The sequence below is a fragment of the Falco biarmicus genome, chromosome 3 (assembly GCF_023638135.1).
Source record: "Falco biarmicus isolate bFalBia1 chromosome 3, bFalBia1.pri, whole genome shotgun sequence".
Classification (NCBI taxonomy): domain Eukaryota; kingdom Metazoa; phylum Chordata; class Aves; order Falconiformes; family Falconidae; genus Falco; species Falco biarmicus.
In genome coordinates, this window is record NC_079290.1 from 22,982,085 (window position 1) to 23,004,078 (window position 21,994).

General features: G+C 35.6%; 1 protein-coding gene across 3 annotated transcripts in view; it reads left to right on the plus strand.

The window, feature by feature from the left end:
* Positions 1-21,994, plus strand: part of CSMD3 (CUB and Sushi multiple domains 3) — a 725,150-nt gene that overhangs the window by 295,960 nt on the left and 407,196 nt on the right. For all 3 annotated transcript variants that reach the window (XM_056333378.1, XM_056333379.1, XM_056333380.1), the window contains one exon: positions 7,893-8,017. In XM_056333378.1, the coding sequence (XP_056189353.1) occupies positions 7,893-8,017 (125 nt within the window). The remainder of the gene's footprint in view (positions 1-7,892; positions 8,018-21,994) is intronic.

Consider the following 21,994-nt stretch of genomic DNA (forward strand, 5'->3'; position numbering starts at 1 on the left):
TTGTCAGACTAATTAAGCCTAGCTGTCTCAACTTTTTACTGCAGGTCATGTGCTCTGAGCCTCTGACTAACCTCCACACCCTCTAGAGTTTTTATCAGTATCTCTCTTGAAGTGTGAGGCTAAACACTGGGCTTAATATTGCAGATAAAGCCTCACCAGCAGAATAAAAGTTTCAATTGATCTGCTGTCACCACTTCTAATGTAGTTGAGTAAATGGTTTGTTTTATTTGGGATGAGAACACATTACTCATCAGTAGTGCAGAACTTCATACCTATGTTGAGTTTCATGAGGTTTCTGGTGGGCCAGTGCTCAACTTTGTCAAGTGTCTGGATTGAAGCTTTGTTATTCAGTGTGTCAGCTACTTTTCCTGATTTAGTATGTTCCATAAATTTGCTGGGCTGGAAGTTGCTGCGGTCTCAACATCAAGGTTGAGGATGAAAATACTAAACAGTCTAAGACCCCATATTGACATCCAAGTGCTCAGCTTATAACTGGCCACCAGCTGAATATGAAGCCATTGATTCCTACCCTTTGAACACAGCTGCCAGGCCAATTTTGAATCTATCTATTAAGTGAATATTTTGTCAGTTCCCAAAGATACTGTTGCAGAAGACAGTATCAAAAACTTTGCTGATGTTGAGCACTGTTACCCTGAGTGCTATGGCATCTACCACTGGTCCATGTAGCCAGTTATTTTGTCATAGATGACAATCAGGTTGATTACATATGATTCACCTTTGGTATATCTGTGTAAGTGCTCCTGATTTCCTGTTTGTGCTTTCCTAGAGGACATGTTCTTTCCAGGGATTGATGTGAGGTTCCTAGCTTCTCTTTGCCTTACTTGAAAATTCATGTAATATTAGCCTTTCTACAGTCAGTAAGATCTTCTCATCACCACAGTTTTTCATAGATGATACCAGCCTTGCATAGAATCAGCCATTTTTTTCCAGCACCCTTTGGTGAAAGGTATCTGGCTCCCTGCCTTTGAATAGAGCTATCTTCTTTCACCTGTTCCCCAATATTGGCTGTGCCTCTTCTTCCCAATCGTGTTTGTACACACAGATGTGTAGAAGCAGATGTGCTGTAGAAATTGATGCAGAAAAGTCATTGAGTACTTCTGCCTTTTCCATATTGGACTGCAGCACCACAGGGTTGGCTCGCCCATTTATTAATGGATCCAGATTGTATATGAACTTCCTTTTGTGACTAATATATCCACAGAAACTCTTTTTCTTACTAGTGTGCTTTACCAGTTTTAGCTTTTAGCTGTGGGCTGACCCAGGAGTCTAAATTAGACACTCATGGACTACTAAATTAGTAGCTCAAGATCAGAAGTACCTAACTATAGATGATTGAAATATGGTAATGATGAGAAGATGAACTATAGATGGTGGCCATATTCTAACATTTTTCTCTAAGCATTCACTTTTCACCACTGTCAGTGTTAGCATACTGGACTAAATGAACCCAGTCTGGCCGTTGGCATCATCCACAGACAGGACTTTTTTTTCTTAATATGTTCTGCTTTTGAAACTTGTTGGAGATTTTCCTGCCATCCTTTATATTTCTCTTTTTTTGGTGATGCATGTTTTTGGTGTATATAACAATGAACAAATTCATAGTTATATCATGCTTTGGTTCACTTGATATTTACAAAACAGGTAGCCTACACAATTTGAAGGGGCTTCATGTGTTAAGCAGTTTGGATCAAATGTAAGTCAGGGTATCAAAGTGCATTTAACTGTCCACACTGTTTTTTGGTTGTTTGTTCCCACACTCTGTTTTGGACTACTCTGCCAACTTAATCTAAAATAATACCTGCCCAAAATACAGAGGTAGACTACAGCAGAAACAAGTTCCCCCAGACCAGCTTCTGTGATCTTATTTTCTGTCTGCAGTTTTTAGTTCTCTAACATACCAGCAGGCTTTGGTCAGATTTCTACACGTCATCATGCAGTACTTCTGAACATGCAATAGATATCATAAATTTCATACTATCAAGAATTTCTCTTTGGCACGGAAACATTAAAAAGTGTTAATCTTGAAAGGTCACGGAGAACAGGAGAGGTGCTGAGGCCTGGAGTTAAAGCCAACGTCACTCCAGTCTTCAAAAAGGGCAAGAAGATGGACACAGGAAACTTACAGGCCAATCAGTGTCACCTCAACCCCTAGAAAGGTCATAGAACAGCTTATCCTGGAGGCCATCTCGAAGCATGTGGAGGAAAAGAAGGTCCTCAGGAAGAGTCAACATGGATTCACCAAGGGGAAATCATGCCTGACCAACCTGAGAGCCTTCTATGATGGAATGACTGGCTGGGTAGACAAGTAGAAAGGAGTGGATGTTGTCTACCTTGAACTCAGTAAGGCTTTTGACACTGTCTCCCATAACACCCTCATAGGTCAGCTCAGGCAGTGTGGATTAGATGAGTGGACAGTGAGGTGGGCTGAAAACTGGCTGAATGGTAGAGCTCAGGGTTGTGATTAGCAGTGCAGAGTCTGGCTGGAGACCTGTAGCTCGTGGTGTTCCCCAGGGACTGTGATGGGTCCAGTCCTGTTCAACTTACTCATCAGTGGCCTGAATGAAGGGGCAGAGCATATCCTCAACAAGTTTGCCAATGATGCAAAACTGGGAGGAGTGGCTGACACACCAGAGGCTGCACTGCCATTCAGCCAGACCTGGACAGGCTGGAGGGCTGGGTGGAGAAAAACCTCACAAAGTTCAGCAAAGGCAAGTGTAAGGTCCTGCACCCAGGGAGGAACAACCGCACAAACCAGTACAGGCTGGGGCTGGCCTGCTGGAAGGCAGCTCTGTGGAGAAGGACCTGGGAGTTCTCATGGACAGCAAGTTGTTTCATGGGCAATGCATACAAATATGTTAAGGGCGAGTGTCAAGAGGATGAGGCCAGGTCTTTTCAGTAGTGCCAAGTAACAGGGCAAGGTGCAACAGGCACAAACCACAACACAGGAAATTCTATCTGAATATAAGGAAAAAATTCTTTGCTTTAAGGGTGACAGCATGTGAACAGGCTGCCCAAGAGGCTGTGGAGTGTTTTTCTCTGGAGACATTCAAAACCTGCCTGGATGCAACTCAGTGCAACCTGCTTTAGGTGAACCTGCTTTAGCAGGGGGTGTGCTAGATGATCTCCAGAGGTCCCTTCCAACACTGACCATTCTGTGATTCTAGGATTTTAAGTTCCTGAGAGACCCATTTTCTTAATACTTTCTTGACAAGCTCATGATAGTCAATATGCTGGCCTTTATGGATGCCATTCTTACAGTGGAAGTCCAGAAGGATTATACAGTTTTCCTGCAGGTGTTTGGTTTGGGTTTTTTTTTGGTTTTGTTTTTTTTTTTTTTGTTTTGGTTTTGGTTTTTTTTCCCCTTTTTTTGATCTTTCAAACAGGAAGTACTTGTTTGATTTTTAATATTGTCTTTTTTGAGTTGATCTGCCATAGAAACTGATCTCTGGTTCTTTTTTCTTTCTTGGGCTGATGTGTTATCATCTGCTTATATAACTGCCTCTGTCTGCCCTCACTCACATGGCACACATTGCAGATTTTGTAAATTTTCCAATCGCACTGTGTTTATGACTCCAGTATACTTACAGTCATATACTATCAAATATCAGTTTAATATTAAAACTGATTTGGACAAGTAAAGTGGACTGGATGATGTCAGTGTTATTTATGCTTTTGGAGGTGATAACGAAAACTGTCAGACTTGTAAAGTCTTCATAATAGTTTCAACCCTTTGGAATTTTTCCCAGTTACAGTTTTGATACCACCACTTCAAATTTTTTTAAAAAATGGTGTATTTCCTGCTCACTGTACTCTCAAAATCAGTCCATGGTTAGTTAAAGGAAATATATTTCCATGTGTGTATTTGGTTGTTTGTTTCTTTTTTTTCAGGTGCTCCTTTTTTGTTTAGTTTTGGGGTTTTTTTGTTTTTTTATTTAATGAAATAATTGAAAGCGTTCAGATTTTTCTCAACATGTCTTTCCACAGCACATAGAATCTTGTGAAAATCTAATCTTGAGAAAGTTGCTCTTCCCAACTGCTACCTTTTGAACCTTCCTAACCACTTAGTCCCTGGAGTAGCTGAGTATAATTTTTAACATTAGCGATTGATAATTCATCTTTCTATTTCATAACTTTAACATTTTCTCCAACTCTGTGATCTGCCTTTTGGCTCTTTTTCCTCAGTCTCATAAAGGGCCTTTACATTATGCTTATTTTTGTTTTTCTCAGTTTTTCACTTTTATATCTTCCTCTGTTTTTCATGGACTCTGCAGCTCTTCTTTATCCCCTTCTTTCACAAACATTCTTATTTCTGATACAAACAGGAACTGTTTGTGGAATAGTTTATAGAGCTGTTATACACTATCAAATCCTCCTTTTCTGAAATGTTTCTTCAGGTGACTATATAATCTTTCATGCCCCCATTACTTACTCTCTATGTCTCTGTAAAGCCCAGGTACTCCCCAATTTTCGTCAGCTATATTGTGCTAACACCATTCCTTTTCAAACACCTAACATTTCTAACTCCCTTATTCTTCTGTTTAATATCAATTTCCTTTAGTAGCTATTTTCATCATAGATGTATTTGAATTGATTACCTAACGAAAGTTAATCTCTGGAATGTGTGCTCAGTGTTTTTAATTTTTTCTCTGCCTTTGTAAATTGAACAGAAACTGAAATTACTATTACAGCACTAAAATTCCCATGTATAAGGAAAGAAAAACAGGACTTATTCTTTACAAGCCAAAACCCTGAAGAGAAAATTGAGTTTTAGTATGCATTTCAGTAAAAAAGAATGTTATACCTTGTGAGATCAAATTCAGGTTTGAAGATCCCAGGCAAATCAGTGATATTATATCACTATTGAGTTATATCCTGAGATGTCTTCCAGCCTCTTTGCAAAGTGCTGGTTTTAAAGACCTGTAAAGGAGCCTGAAACTATTTATTTACATAAATGAAGAACTATACCAGTACAGAGGCTTTGCTTCCAGAATTTACAAACCAATTTTTTTTTTTAAATAGGTAACATACATAGCAAAAGCTGGAAAATAGGATAGAGATCTATGAAAACCATCAGAGGAGGGTCAAATAATCCTATGACTTCCAAGGTCACACAGGAAAGCTGCTATAACATAGACTTTTGGGGAGTTACTCCATGTTAAATCTTAGAATACCCAGGTAACTGCATACACAGTATGGCCAAAGTCTTGTAAGTTATGTGTATGTATAAAATCATTTATCAAGGCAAATGCAGTTAGGAAAGACTCTGAGATCCTTTGGGAGGTTATACATTAAGAAAAGTTTAAATAAAAACCTGATGCTAAGATCTGGTAGCTAATATTCTATACAAATGTGTGTTATGAAACAAAAGCCACCTTGTAGTTTGACTAGAATAGAACTTCCTGCACTTACTTTGAGCATTGTCCCAGAAAAAGTTAATTCAGATCCTGATTGAACATAAATGTAAATCTAGGCAGAATTCTTTAAATTCAATGAGTCTGTGATCTGTTATTTTGATATGTTTGAGTTAGAATGAAATGCCCTGCTACTATGCAATTTTGATGTTATCTAATACCCTGTTGACCAAATTAGAAGGGAAGATTTTCCAAGGAATTCTACAAACACACCCCCACCCCCTACCCCCCACACCCCTGCCACCAACAACTAATTCCTTTTCTTCACAGGTAATTAAAGAAGCTATCTTCTTCTGTTCATTTATAGAAGAATTGGTAGAGAAAATCTAACCTTATGTAGTTTTGAGGTATTCAGATTTTTACATTGATTTTTAAAACCCTCATATACAGACATATATATGTAAACAAAATCATCGGGAAATGACAACAAAAATACAAGGACAGATACCATTAAAAAATTATTCACTTCACCATATTGTTTACTTTTGTATCATCACTTCCCTTATTCCCCCATAAATAAGGACTGCTCCTCTGTTTTCACAGAATATCAGCACACCTGTGTCTAATTAGGTTATGAGTGGGTCATTGTGCCCTAGTGCTTTACGCTTACTAACATCCATAGTATTAACTGTGCCTTGACTAGGAAATACCATTGGTGATACAATTTGTGTTTACTATTACATATAAATGAAATATTTGTTAATATTAGGCTATTTAAAATGATCATAATGAACAGAAAATTCTTTCCACTTTTATTACTTTTTCCTTTTAGAAGACTTTTCAAAATACTGTGTTTTGTTGTATTTCTTATTGTAAAATGCTAGTCTCGGTCATGTGCATACAAGTATCTTTATGCAGTCACTGAAGTTTGGTAAATAATGCTGTATTTTTTTTTAATGGTTTCATCATATGTTTTTAATACCAATACAAAGTTTTGTCAGTGCCCACTATAACGGTGATAAAAGCAATGATACACCTTCAAATTCCATTTACAAAATATCCTTCAATACAAAATGCAGTATCACCATACATGAGATTCTCAAAATATTAATTTTTAGTTTGCTTTGCTCTTAGAATTTTTTCAGTAACAACTTAGCTTTAGTCTTTTAGGCTTATTCCTTAATTGTAGGGGAAAATAAGAATATTTCCCAAATGTCATTTGGTTTTAGCACAAGCATGAGGTAACTCACTAAACTGTAGATCTGTAATTCTTCTTCATCCATTTTATATAAGCATTGGATAAATAATAACACCACCTTTTAATTAAAAAACATAATAATGATCATTTAGCAACGGATAAGGTAAAAGGTTCTCTCTGAAGACCTTTGTGAAACTACATGTTGCCCACAGTCAGTTTATAGAGATATTTTACAACTGTGACAAATAAGCCTTTAAAAACAGCAAGCTGAAATTATGGAGCGTTAGGTACTGATGTCAGAGAAAGGCCTGATATGTTGACTAATTGACTAATGTCAGCTGTAATCAGAACTTGGAACAATAATGATATTAAAGAATAAGAAGAATTAGCTCAATAATACACATTTATGTATTTGGTTTTTTAACTTTTCCAAACTGAAAAAACACCCCAAGTTCCCCTCAGAAAAATATAATATAACAAAACAAACAAAAAAATATTTTTTTTCTAGGCTAATTTCCTTTTTTGTTTTGTGCCATGTTTGAAGCACCAAATGTCAGCTCCATGTGGAAAGGAACAAAATCTTTTGAAGCCAATGTTACCACTTCATAAGTAATCATAGTAAATACCTAAAAAAATGTTTATGGAATTCTTTTATTTTCTTGTATTAATTTGAGAAACATATGCTTGTTAAAGGAGCAAATGTTGATATTCACCTTGTGAATAACATTATTATCTAAACCTTTTCTCTGGTATTGTGCTCTCCCTTACAATGCCCCCCTGGTTCTAAAGTAAAAAGCACCAAACTTCCTCAAGAAGGATCAGAGGTGGGGGACAGTTACAGCAAGTCATCTGTATCCTGCAGTCTTCACTGGGAGGAGTACAATGTTTATAGTGGGGATTTTTTCCTCAGTTTTGTGGTTGACCTTTTGACTCTTCTAGGTGATTTCTTCATATCTCTTTCTCATTGTTTCTTAGCTTCAATTAACATAAGTAGCTACTGTTTGTTACACAGTGCCCAGGTTTGTCAAACCTTTACTATATGGAAGTCATAAGTTTGGTCAGAAAATAGTCACTTGACCTCCAGACCACTGTTAAAAAGAGGTAAACAAGTTCTGGCCAGAGCAAGCCCAGAGAGGGCTGAATGCTGTGCACTGTCAGGCTAGTACATAGCCTGAAGTCTTTTACTACTAAGAACAGCAATTACTGGATTACATGTTTGTATTATTTGTCAGGACCATCATACCTAGAAGAATGGGGAAAAAAATACTGATAACTATTTGTAAAAAAACGCTTATTCCTTTTATGTCATTGTTTGATTTTAGCTTGGGAGCAACAGTGCAGTTCTCTTGTGATGAAGATTATGTGCTACAAGGTTCAAAAAGCATCACCTGTCAGAGGATAGCTGAAGTTTTTGCTGCATGGAGTGATCATAGACCTGTGTGTAAAGGTAAAGAGGAATTCTTACCCTTACATTGCTTTGTTCATTTTACATCTAGCTATTGTTTTATAGCCAATCCTATTAAATTAATATTTTGTAAGTACCTGAAGTTTTATTCCTACTGTCCCCACTTTTTTAGTAAAAATGTCCCACCTATACTATTTTGTTTAATATTGTATTATTTTAATATTTATTATTATAAAAAAACCTTTGTATTTAAGTATGCTTATTTTACTTGGGAACTTAAATTATGAAGTTTGCTTTATAATAAGCTGATGAAAATCTATCACATGCTAAATATTAAGGCTCACCAAGATGGATTTCAGATTTGAATTTATTCAATACACAATCAGTAGTTCACGAAGCATCTTCATTACATATGTGCTAAGCAGATAAGAAAGACTTGTATTTAGGATCGATAAGGTTTGGAGAAGTAAGTCTATGCCTGGTTTTGACCCTGACCAAATGGATAAAGGGCAAAAAATGTCAGATAAGAAAAGCACAAAGTCATTCTGCTGAATATATTTGGCATCCAAATACTGTGGCTAGTATGATGAATAACTAAATCAAGGAATTAAAGTGGTAGTGTACATATATATATATATATTTCTATATATAATGAAAATATTGGTGTGTACATATACCTGTAAATTGACATAACAGCAAAACTATGTATTGAAGAGTACAGTTTATTCACAACTGGTTATGGGAAACAGAATGGACATTTATCTTGTAATTCATGGATACTTATACTAATGTCCAGAGAGAACTGTGAGATGTTTCTCAACAGTGGAAGAGGGCAAAAATATCTGAGGGTGGTATCCAAATGATATATAGTAGAAATTCACAAAAGCAGGAAAATTACATGGGTGATTTATTTTTTGGCTAATAATGAACTAGGAAGTCTAAATGGGACTCACTATTGATAATAATGAAGTACTAGATGTAACTTGGAATAATCAGCTTCTCAAATGTGAGGTGACAAAAAGCTTAAGTGTTACAGCTACAGAAACAAGTCTACAATGGATCACATTAGTATATGCTTCAATAATAGCATATCACATAAACAAGTAAAAAGTTTAATTGTATAGGTATAAATATGCATAATAACATTTTATATTCTATTACTGTATACCCTAAGTATGTGTAATTACTAGAGCTTGCTAAAGAGATACAGGCACATATACATAGCAGGATTAATCATGTAATGAGCATAAATGAAGCTTTTATTTATAGTAAAATTAGTAAGGCTTTATTTACTAGAGTTTTTCAGAGTGTTCACGTATCCTAAATTGGATACCTGTCTTAGGATGGTAGTCTCTTAATCTTCCAATGTAACCAACTGGATGCTGTATATAAGGGCATTCACATGCAGTGTTAAACAATGTGACAGCATCTATTAGTCTTGTCTGTGGATTGCTTATTGGAGGAAGTTGTCAGATACAGCTGCTTAAATCAAAGACCCCATCTCCCACCTTAGGTGCTTAAAACTATACAGTGCGAGTACCCCTGATTTTCCCCACTATGGATATTAAGTTTCAAGGCAGGTGTGAACCAGTGAAAATAGGATAGAAGAAAATATTAAAAAGGATCAAAATTCTGTATATTCTGTAAAATATAATCTAGTATAAACAGGTGGAAAAGAACTGGGCTGCTTTGGTCTAGATAAAGATGAATCCAGTGAAAGAAGAGGGAAAGCATAAAATATAATGGGCTATAATTGTGCAAAGGAAGGTTTATGCTTGGACACTAGCAAAACATTCTGAAGTAAAGAATATCTGGGTATGTGAGTAGTTTTCAAGAACGTGAGATATACATATATGCAAAAGAGATTAAATACGTGCAGTCTCATCTGCAGTTAGTGTGATGGGCTAAATATCTTTTCAAAGTTCTTCCAACCCCTATTTTCTGTGGTTTATAAATGAAAGAACACCCAGATTTAAAAAATGATTCATGGAGGAAAAAAAAATCATCATTAATATAACAAATCAGCATGGATGCATGACAGGATTTATATATTTCTTGTATGATAACCATGATAAAATGATATTCTAAAGATTCTTGGCTTTCATATCCCACATAAATGGTAACTATACCACAAATCTTTCTGTCCTCTGTGTATTGTGTATTTTATAATACAAATTAGTAATCTGTCATTGAAAAGACACTTTACAAGGAAAGCATACTGCTATTAGTATTTCATTTATCAATACCACACACACGATCAGTTTTTTTAAAAAAGTATCTCTGCTACACAGACAATAAAGTGTTATCAGCAGTACTGTGATAAGACTGAGATGTATGCATAGCTACTTGTAAGTTTAGAAAGGCAGATCAGTAGCTTTTGGGGACTATGACCTCAAGCGTAAGTGGTTGTTAAATATAATGTTTTCACTTTTGTACAAGTTTTGAATTCTGAATAGCAGCAGGTACTTAAGTATAAAAGGGCAACTACATTCTTAATTTTTGATTTTCTTCCTCAGTATGACTATATTTAAGAGCTACCATTGTATGATTTAGAAATCACATCTCTAAACATGCGCCTAATGATAAAGTAAGCATTAATACTGAATTAGAAAAAAAACACAAAACCAAACAAAAAACAGTAAATCCATTGGAAACTAGCAGTTTTGATAAACATCTACTTAAATGTGAAACTGCAGGATATGTATTAACTAAATATCCAAAACCAGCATAGTTCACAGGTAGAACATGTGTTTTGCAACACTCATCAACTTCATACAACTAGCTGATTCCACCTTAAAATGCAAAGGACCAATATTAAGAAAGTTTTTAGGAATTGATACAACGCCGTATGTTGAAAAGTCAGACAGATGGTATAGATATTATAGTTTTTCAAATATAAAATGCTTTAGAGCGTCATTAGTTGCATTAAACGTACTGATTTAAGTACCTTTGGTGTACTATAATTTTGGTTCTTTTGATTAACAAGATGTTTCAGTTAGACACTTAGATATACTAAAACTGGCATATAAATATTTCTTCTAGACTAATAATTATGTCTTTAAGATTCATGCACAGAACATACAATAAACATTTTGAAAGAATTTTGCATAAGTAGCATAAATACCACATAATAACATGTAGAAAGTATCTGCAAAAATATGTGTGCATCTGCTTATCAAACTTGCATGTTTGTGTACAAACCATTTGGGCAAACAAATTAGGCAGTCATGCATGAATGTTGTTGTAAACTAATGCAGCTTTGCAGGTAGTGAAGGCACAGGTGGTGTTTTAGATACTTCACCTGTTATTCTTTAAAATGTCACTTAAAGTGCTGCTTTTTTACCATGTGGTGTTTCCTATTTGAACAGCACAGATTGCAATTGTTTTCACATAAATTATATTGTGCACACACAAAAAATCCCACAGTAATGATACATTTTTCAAAAATGGCATGTCAATATCAATAATTAGTTACATTAATATACTGCAATTGGACAGAGTTCTAAACAGGAACTTTCTAATTCTGGTAGATGCATTGGATTTGACATCATAAATCCTCAGGACTTGTTCTCAAAGGGCACATGAGTGGCTGGGTATAACTGCCTGCCAAAAATGAAAGACTAACTCTCTTTAGGAAATATTACATGATACCAGCTGGAACTGGCATAAAATCATATTCATCAAAGTGAATCTGGAATAAGTCTGAAGCATTTGTACAGAAGAAATATAATAGGACTTTGAGAAGGAAAACTGATACATCACTTCCAAAATGTAAACAAATATTGTAGATTATCAACATCTTTAAGACCTTAAGACTAGTTTCCAGGAAAATACTACTCTGGAGGTTTGGCTGATTTTTGAACCTTCTGACTTCTAGAAGAGACTATGAGAAAATTCTAAAGTTTTATCAGATATCCTGACTAGGTTTAATTGCAGTTGAATTATCTTGTAGTTTAACAACAATTATCCTTTCTTTTTGTGTCATTTTTTAAATTTTGAAAATGTATTTTATAATTTATCTCTCCCATCACACTAGCAAAATAGTGTTTGTTCATGTAGCTAGACCTGGTGAATAAACAAGGAAGAAAATCAAGGTATTTACCCCATTGTGATTTAATGACAAGGTGTATTGAAAAGAAGTTAGAATTTTGAGCTATGGGAAATGCATGGCTTTATGTTGTAGGCAAGCAGATAAATTAACATAAACAACAGGTGAAAACTAACTGGTCACTTTCTGCATTTTATTAAAATTTTAAAGTGGATTCATTCCTTCAGGCACTTGTGTTTTAGCTGGATTTTTTTCAAGATCATTATATCATGCAAGCCTAAAATTCTACTGGGGATTTTAAAATCTGTTCCAATTTAATTGGCCTCATGCAAATCTTGTAGCGTACCATTGTTACAGCAGAACAAGCAATGACTTCCCATCCTTCCTGAGAAATAAAAAATATATTAAAAAAATGACATGTGAATCTTTGCCCAGGCATTTCTTGCATATTGAGTTACAGTTGAAGTCTGTTACTTGAAAGGTGAAAATTTTTGCGGTTGTTAGCTATTTCATATCCCAAGAAACTATGAATACATATGGTTGTAATAACATGATTGCTTACATTGACTTCTCTGTGACTTCATTCAAGAAAAGTTTAAACATTTCAGGATTGAGACCCTGCTTATTTATCTGCCTTGGGTTTCAGTATTCCCCTACAGGGCAATGCTGTTTCTACAAAGCCAACTTGCTTAAGCAGAAACAATAATCTACTTTATGAAACTATTTGCCAGTTGATAAATCTCTTCCTCTCATTTACGTTTCAGGAAATGAAACAGATCTATTCACAGTTGGTCGATAAGCCTTTTTATTTTCATGCCTGACGCTCCTGTTTTCTGCTTGCTTGTTTCTCAGGCCCTGTGAAACATTTATGAATGCTGCCTTTTATAAGTCTGCTGGCAAGTCAGCAAGTTCTGCAACAAGTACAGTATTTTGGAAAAGCTTATCTAATCTGTAGAAAGACAATGTGGCTTTGAAATAATTCTTTGTATCAGAGAAAGCAAAAGGACAGGCATGATTTATGGTTTAAATCATGATCATCCAATTAATAGGCAGGCTACAAAGTTAATTTAGATTATTAATAGAAAAAGGAACAAATGATACTCTGTATTTGAACTGGGGTCTCATAAATTTAGAACACCATTTGTTTGCTTCATATTGCTATTCTGGCCAGTTTATTTCACTGACTAAAGTGATTTTTATAACAATGAATTCATGGACTCAGTATTTTTCATTTAGTAGATTGTAAAAATAAGCTTGATTAACTTAACAGCTTGGGTATGCAAGCAAAATGTACATTGAGCTTTAATTCTTGCCTTTATAGATACCTTTACTTACCTATAGTACATTTTTTAAAATTACACCTTTGCCTCACTTCTCTTTGAAATGCAGATGTATCTGGACCTCCTAAATGTGTTGCTGACTAACAATGTATGTGTATATGTATATACACACTCATATACGCAGGTAACACATCATAGATAAAGAGGGCTGAAAGTGGTCCTAACAGGTCAGCACTACTTCCTTCCTCTGGCTGTATTTATTCCCAGATGTTTGTCTGATGTTATTGATTTCCAAGGAGAGTGCTCTTAGATCTTACTCAGGTGCTCTAGTCTTTCATTAGCCTTGCAAGTAGAATTCTTATAATTCAAATGTGAACGCTTGTTGCTGTACTGATTTCAATAGTTGCTTCTATATAAAGTACAGGTTATTTAATTCTTCTTTTCAATGGCTTATTGTTTACTTCAAAAACTCTTGCTCTTTTTTAACACACAGCAGTTCAATCAGTCCTTCCTCGTGGATTATATTTATAGACCTCCAGCCTTTTTCATAATATTCTCAGTGGTTTTGTGTCTGTCTTAAAATAACAGTTTCTAAAAATGGGCTTTAGAAGGGGCTTTCCCAGTGCTCAGTGGAGAGGAAGAATTATTTCTCGCATTTTCATGCATTGTTCTACCTATAACTATATGCATGTCTTCCAGTTTGATTGTCTTTTCATAACAGTAGGATATTTTTAACTCAGGTTATGTTTCTGAGCTACTGTAATCCCTGAAGACTTGCTGCCAAATGACTTACTCCTTATACTGTATTTATGATTTGATTATTCCTGCTTTTGTGCTTTGACCTATACTTGTCTCTGATGAATTGGATCCTATTTTAATATTATTTCTTCAGTTTCTCCTTTTTAATTCTGATTAGGTTTGCTGATATATTCACAGACCTTCCCAACTCTTTGTTAAATGCAGACTTAATAATTATGCACTTAATTTTGCTGTCCAAGGTATTAATGAAAGTGCCAAATGAACCCGACCCAGGACAAACCTCTGTGAAACCCCATTCAGTTATTCTTTACTTTGACACTGAGACACTGATGAAGAATCAGAGGAGTCTAGTCTCGAAGAGACATCGGGAAATCATCTGATCTGTTGCAAGCAGAGTTTTAGATTAAGTAATCCATGGCTGTCTCAAGCCAAGTCTTCACTACTTCCAGTGATGGAGTTTCCAACACTTCTTTCAGCAATCTGTTTCAATGTTTAATAGTTATTACAAGGGATTTTTGTGGGGTTTTTTGTTGTTGTTTTTTTTGTTTTGTTTTGTTTTGTTGTGGGGGTTTTTTTTGGTAATATTCAGATGGAATTTCTCCTGAAGAAACTTGTGGCTGTTAGCTTTTATTCTGCCTCCATGCAGCCCTGTGAAGAGAGTATCTCTGTGTTTTCTGTAACTACCTTTTAAATAGCAAAGGGCTGTGATTAGATTCCTCCTTGAGGGTTCTGATCCTTAGGTTGAACAAACCCAGTTCCTTCAATCTTTCTTCATCTGTCAAGTTCTCCAGTCTTCTTAGTGGTCTTCCACTGGAACTTTTCCAATTGCTCAATATCTCTCTTAACCTGGAGGAACCACAAATGGACAGTATTCCACATGTGGCCTAACAAATACTGAGTAGGGGTGAATAATCACAGCCCTTCATTCGCGAGCTCCATTCTTACTGATACAGCCCCAGACAGTTTGTGCTTTGCTACCAAGACCCATTGTTGGGTTTTGTTCAGCTTCTTGTCCACTGAGACCCCCAGGTGCCTTTCAGCAGAACTGCTCCCCAGACAGTCAGCCCTTATCTGCACTACTTCTGGGGTTTATTTTATCCCATGTGTAGGACTTTACATTAGCTTGTAATTCTTGTTGGGCCAGCCTTCTAGTCCACTGAGGTCTCTATAGTAGCTCTTTCTTCTGGTGCAACTACCTATCCTCCCTCTTCAAACTTGGCGAGTGTGGATTCAATCCCATCGTTCAAATCAGTTTTAAAGGTAATGAATACTATCAGACCCATTACTGACCCATGAGGAGCTCCACCCATAAGTGTCTGCCAGTTCGACTCTGAGCATTTAACCACCATCCTTTGAACTCTGCAGTATGGCTAGTTTTCCAAAGATCTTCTGGTCTGTCTGCCCCAATGTGTTTTATGAGTTTGTGAAGAAGGTGTTGAAGGACACTGTCAGACATCTTCCTAAATTCAAGGTAAATGATGTCCTTTCATCCACTGGGTATGTTTTTTCATCATAGGAGGCAACTATGTTGATCCACTTTATTCTGCTACTTGTCTTTCCTTATGCCCTTTTAGTGTCTTAAACTATGATGCTGGGGTTATTGCAGCAAAGGACAACATTGAGGGTCATGACTCTCAGGCAAATCTCATTTTTTAACAGTAATTCTAAAAAGGCAGCACTCCTGTGTGGTATACTATGCAGTTCCATTATGATGTCAAAATTCACTACAACAATCTCCCAGATTGCTTTTGCACCACAGTGTTGCTTTCCTAGCAAGAATCAGGGTAGCTGGAGTTCCTAGGAGACCTAGGGCCTGCAGACTCAAGGCTTCTGTGAGTTATCTGGGGAAAGCTTGGTTCTGCTCAGGTGGTCTGTACCAGACAGCTACCATGAGATTTCCTCTGATGGAGATCTTGCTAATTTTGAAACAAAGGCTCTCTAGAGAACTGTTCTCTTGTTGTTGGTAAACATCATGCACTCAACCCTGTATTTTACATAGAGGCCAAGCACTCCTTTTCTACCCATTCTGTATTTCCTGGATAGCTTGTAACCATCCATTGCAGGGCACCAATGATGGTGAGCTATCATACTGAATGTCTATAATACCAATGAGATCATAACTCTTCCACTCAGTGTGGAGTCCCGGTCTAGCTTGTTTCTCAGGCTGCATACACTGGCACACTGCAAAGTGGCTCAGACAAGGACTGTGTGTCTGAGCTGTCAAATGCAGCTCCTGAGTGGAGTGAGGACTGACAGGGTTTACCATAGCTCTGTCACACATGCTCTCCAACAGGCTGATCCCAGTTTACAGCTGCAGCACATCAGAGCTGCCTTTAAGCAAGGTCAGCTGAGCTCCTAGAAGTGCAAAAAGAAGGCATATATGCAGGATCCCAATAGTGGACAGCAAATTTTAGATTACATTAATGATACAGACTATTGTGAATGCTTTCAAAGTTGAAAGAAAAATGTAGTGATGGTTTCTGTTAGTTGTGTAAAATGGAGACAAAATCTATCATTGTGAAACTTTGACTATGGTGTGAAATCTGGCCACTTTCTTAGGGAGACTATTCCTTTTAGATTTTTAATAGATATTCATCACATTAATCTTCCAGTCATCAATTATGTTGTAATTCTTAGGCAGTTCAATGCTGTTTATTATTTCTAAAACATGCAGTTATTATTGTCATTTTAACAAATGTAGTATTTATTCAGTATTAATTCACGTTTGCACTTGTGGAATGACTGCGTCTTCTCGAGTACAGGTAATTACCAGTGTATCACATTTAAGATGTTGTCGTGGTTTGACCCCAGGTAATTAAGCACCACACAGCCACTCGCTCACTCCCCCCTCACCCAGAGCGGTGAGGAGGAGAACTGGAAAGGAATGTAAAACTGGAGGGTAGAGATAAGAACAATTTAGTAATTGGAATAAAATAAAAACTAAAGAACAACAGTAATGGTAACAATAACAGTTACAATGAAAACGAGGGAGAAGGGGAGAGGAATGAAAACCAAAGGTAAGGGAGAAAGGAAAACAATTGACGCAAAATACAACTGCTCACCACCTGCTGACCAATGCCCAGACAGCCCCTGGGCAATGATTCACAGGACCCGGTCATCACCACCACCCCACCCCAGTTTATATACCCGAAGTGATGTCCCATGGTATGGAATATCTCTTTAGCTAGTTCAGGTCAGCAGTCCTGGCTGTGTCCCCTCCCAGCTTCCCATGTCCCTCCAGCCCTTTCGCTGGCAAGGCCTGAGGAACTAAAAAGTCCCTAACCTACTACAAACACCACCTGGCAACAACCAAAAACATCGATGTGCCATCAATATTGTGTTTACACCAAATCCAAAACACAGCACTGCACCAGGCACTAAGAAGAAAATTAACCTTTATGACAGCCAAAACCAGGACAGATGCTTAAGGAAATGCTTCTAAAGAAGAATTAGAGATGTAGAATATTTTTTTTTGTGTGTGTGTGTGTGTGTGTTAGGTTGTTTGTGAAGAACTTTTCTTTTTTAAAATTTGACATGGAGTGAGAAAAAAATCTCTTGAAACAAGGACTCATTACATCTAGTGAAGAGATGTATTGCCTTATATTCTAGAAGCAGTGACAGACATTTCACAGGCACCCTATCCCATCCCTTCATATTGTTTTGATTACAGTACTGTAAATCTGGTTATCTGACAAAAAATTACAAAGGAACTGAAAGATTGATAAATTCTTTGATATTAGCTGTCCCTCTTACCATTCCCAAAAGGTGACTAACACAGGGAAAAGTCTGCTATAGCATCTTCCATCTTCAGTAAAGATCTGCTGAAAAAATAAGATGCTATTTTTTTCCCTGGTTAGAACACCAAGGCTTTACCATTTCCCTCCAGGTCTGATCAAGTGTCAGGACAGTATCGATTGTACTGGTTATTTTCTGTCTGTTGGCAGTGGCTACAAATTAAATCTATTCTAAGTTTCAACAGACTTGATTTTCATATTATTGACCATGACAAGTTGCTTAGACAGTTCTGGCCTCTTCACAAATAAAATGTTGTTCTCCTTTAAGCATTTTTTCTTTTTTCTCTCTCTTTTTTTTTTAACCACTTCTTCTACTTGCACATTTAAGTATTAGATATAATTCACACGAAATAAACATTAGGACATTCAGTCCTACATTCTCTTTCAGAAGCAAACCCAAAATTAAATAAGCTGTACTGCAATACAGAAGTACTTTTCCTAAACAATGACTGAAGAATAAAGTGTATGCTTAAATCTTAAATTATAAAATCCTGTATTTCCTGATCTTTTATGATTTTAAGTTTACTTAGAGTTGTGTTGATAACTGAAACTGCAGTGCACACTATGTGGTGAAAGTCTTACCAGTGAGAGCTAACATAACTGAAACACCGTTAGTGAGCTAAACACAGTTTATATTTATATTGGCAGAGGAATTGAAGTCTTCAAGCATAAGAAGTTTTATTTAAAATTAACTCACCAAAAATTGATATCTTCCAGTTTTTAAACATGGATGTGACTATTGCCCTTTAATATTGCTACTGTTACGCACTGCAGATTTCTGAATTTAAAGAAATGCACTAAATTATACTACAAAAGAACTGGGAAGAAAGGATTACATTCAAGTAGCTCAAATATTATCAGTGTCTTAACTAATGGGGTGCAACATGAAAAATATTCCCTTTATTAATTGGAATTATAAGTCATTTTGAATAGATATAATTCAAATAAGATAGGTAATTGCAGGGAAAATGTGGGAATGCTCCTCAAAACTCTGTATTTTGAAATTAAATTTAAAGCAATGGGCACCAAAAACTCATTACTGTTAGTTTATGGTTTGAACTTTGTGAACAAATTAACCAGGACATGAGAAAACTATCTGTAAAAAATCTGTATCTGTTGCTTCCTGCATATTGACATAAATGTCATATCTCATTGTAATGTTAGGCAAACATAAATTTAAGTAATACCTTGAAGAGGTACTACATATAAATTATATCCTAAATTCAAAGACTGAATAATTCTGGTATTATACCATCAATTGAATGTATTTTAGATGATAATGTATAAAATATATCTTAAATGGTTTTGTAATACTTCTGTAAAGACATAGGTGTCAAAGTAAGAGCCTATAAGTCAGTAGGAATACATCTTTTATACATATGTGGTTGTAAAACTTCAAAAATATGTCCAGCTAAGTTTTATGACTTCTACAGCCAGATTGGTATGAGTTTTTTACTAAACAATATGGACTGTTACAGTATTTATTATGTAGGAGGCCTGGTTTATAGGCATTTTTATATATCCCTTTTGCATAGCTGGGCAATGAGAAATCACAACTGAGTTGTTAAAATTCTTTGCAAATGCCTATAAGATACAGAAAATACTATGTAAAAACTAGTTGTTAACACACAGCTAGATAGTTAATATTATCACATCACAGAAAACCTCAAAATATCATTATGCATCAGAGGCTATGGCTATATATTATATTATTACATGATGTCCACGTAAATATTTTCCTACCCAATAGACAATGCTGAGTGGAAAGATTTGCATCATTTTAGCCAAATCTATTATTTTAATTGCCTTTTTTTTTTTTCCCCTTTTTTCTTTTTTTTTTTTTTTCTTTTCTTAATTTGGATAAGGTGTGTTAGTGCTTCTTAGGACACATGGCTAACAAAGTCAATAAATTTTTATACTATTATAATCAACACCATTTAAGGTATGAGCAACTGCGGCGACAGGAAGGTTCTTCCAAAGTTAGAAAGTATGTCTGGTTCTTAGATGGACCGTTTTAAACAGGTTTGTTGTTCCACATATATGCATATGGTGACACAGGCAAGTGATGTTTTGAGGTTTTACATGTTTTTTCGGTTTTTTTTAGGAAAAAGATTATAATTGAAAAAAAATAAGGCCACAGGAAATACTGAAGAGGATAGAATTAAAGATTTCAGAATTAGGAATCTGGATTGCCCTTAAAGAGAGATTTATGTATTCCACTCAGCTGGGAGATTTTCTTCACAGAAGATGCTCTCGCCTCTGTAAAATCTAATGAAAAAAAATATGAAAATTCAGTATTTGGCATTGTAAATGCCAGTAATTTCTTTTCCCTGCTGGTCATTGATAGTAGCTCATCAATATTCTTCAAAGTATTTTAAGAAGTTATTCCAGGAACAAGTTATTCCCATGCCTAGGTATGGCAAAGCTGTGTCTGTGTCCGTGGGGAAGAGGATAATTTCTCCCTGAAGGAAAGCTAAAATAATTAAACTTTAAAGACTTAAAATAGTCTAGGCAAAATACTGTGATAAACTGTAGGAAATAATCTGGATTTGGGTAAAGGTTAGGATGGGTACTTGATACTTAATGTGTAATTTCCATACCTCTAGAGATTATTCAAGTAGAGACTCAGAGATGCTTTAAAGATACTACTGGGAATATGGTGTTCCCAAGCAATGTCAAAAGATGGGTGACCTAATAAATAAAGCAAAAGCATGAAGAAAGGAATTCTGGGCTTGTCATTGAATTATTGTGTCACCTGGGGCCATTATCTGATGTCTTAAAGTGCACCTGCCCTGGTGTTTTCTGTTGTCTAGTGCTAGGCTTATAGAGGGCTCAGTAAAGAGTAAACAGTGATTGTGGAACCCAAACAAAATTCAGATAATCTGAAAACAGTAATTTTTTAAGTGGGGATATTCTTTCTGCAAAAGTTACATCCCTTTCTACCTCACAGAGGTATTATGAAAATGAAATAATTAGACATTATAAATAAATTTTAAATCTTTAAGTCTTGGTAGATGTGAAGATGTTTTTTACACAAATGCGCTACAGTTTTGTGACATATTGTTAATTAGTAATATCTAGAATATGCATTGACTGTAGCTCTTTATAAAGGCAATATATTCCTCATTGCTCAGTTGGGCTTGTAAATGTAATAAAATCCTGTTTTCCAGCAGCTGTCTACTTTATATGCCTAGTAATGTATGCTACATTTTACTTGTACATACATTATCCTATGTGAAGATCCAGATCTTGTCATTACTTATTTCAGTACTGCTTATTAATTATTCTACTTTCCAGAGCATCAGCTAAAGAGACACTAAAAAAATCATGGAAAAAAATACATGCTTATAATTAAATGTATTCCAGTCTTTGTAAATAAGATTCAAACCCAGCATACTGTGACAGTTTCTGTATTAATTAAAATATATAAATATTAGTTGGGGGTTCTTTTAGATAGACATGGCAAACTATTCTGTATGTAAATACATGATCTTATGTCCAAAAGACCTGAGCACCTCTAAGTACTAAAAGAAATTTTGAAAACCAATAATTGAATCTAATAACTACAGAAAAAAATACTCGTGAATTAGGGTATTGTCTAGAGGAAATATGAAAAAGGAGAACAAAAAGCTTGGAGCATCTGAAAGCTGGATAGCTGAGAATATAGGGGAAATAAGAGCTGAGAGAAAAATATTGCTCCAAAAATCTGCACAGACATGATACAAAGTTGACAGGAGCATCCCTTGGCTTGGAAAAATATATGAAGTATACAGATGCCTGGCTGCTCACTTTGTAATTAAAGTAACAAATATTATTTTTTTTTACACATAAAGGAAGAATTCTAAGTTATCTTATCCTTGCATAGAAAGAATGGCATAGACTACCATTAAGTTAACTTGGCTTGATTTTTTCTAAGCTGAAATATAGAACATCTTTAAAAAGGGCACTGAAGTTTAAGGAATTTCAATACTTACAGGTGCAGTTCCATGCGAAAGTTAAAAATTGTCCTTTATCTGTAACAACATTAACATAAAATTAATACAATAAATCTTGATTGTCATAATTACTTTTCTAAAATATTTTTTCTAAATTTTCTAAAAGGTTAATGCTAAGCACTACCTATGAGGTGATATGTCAG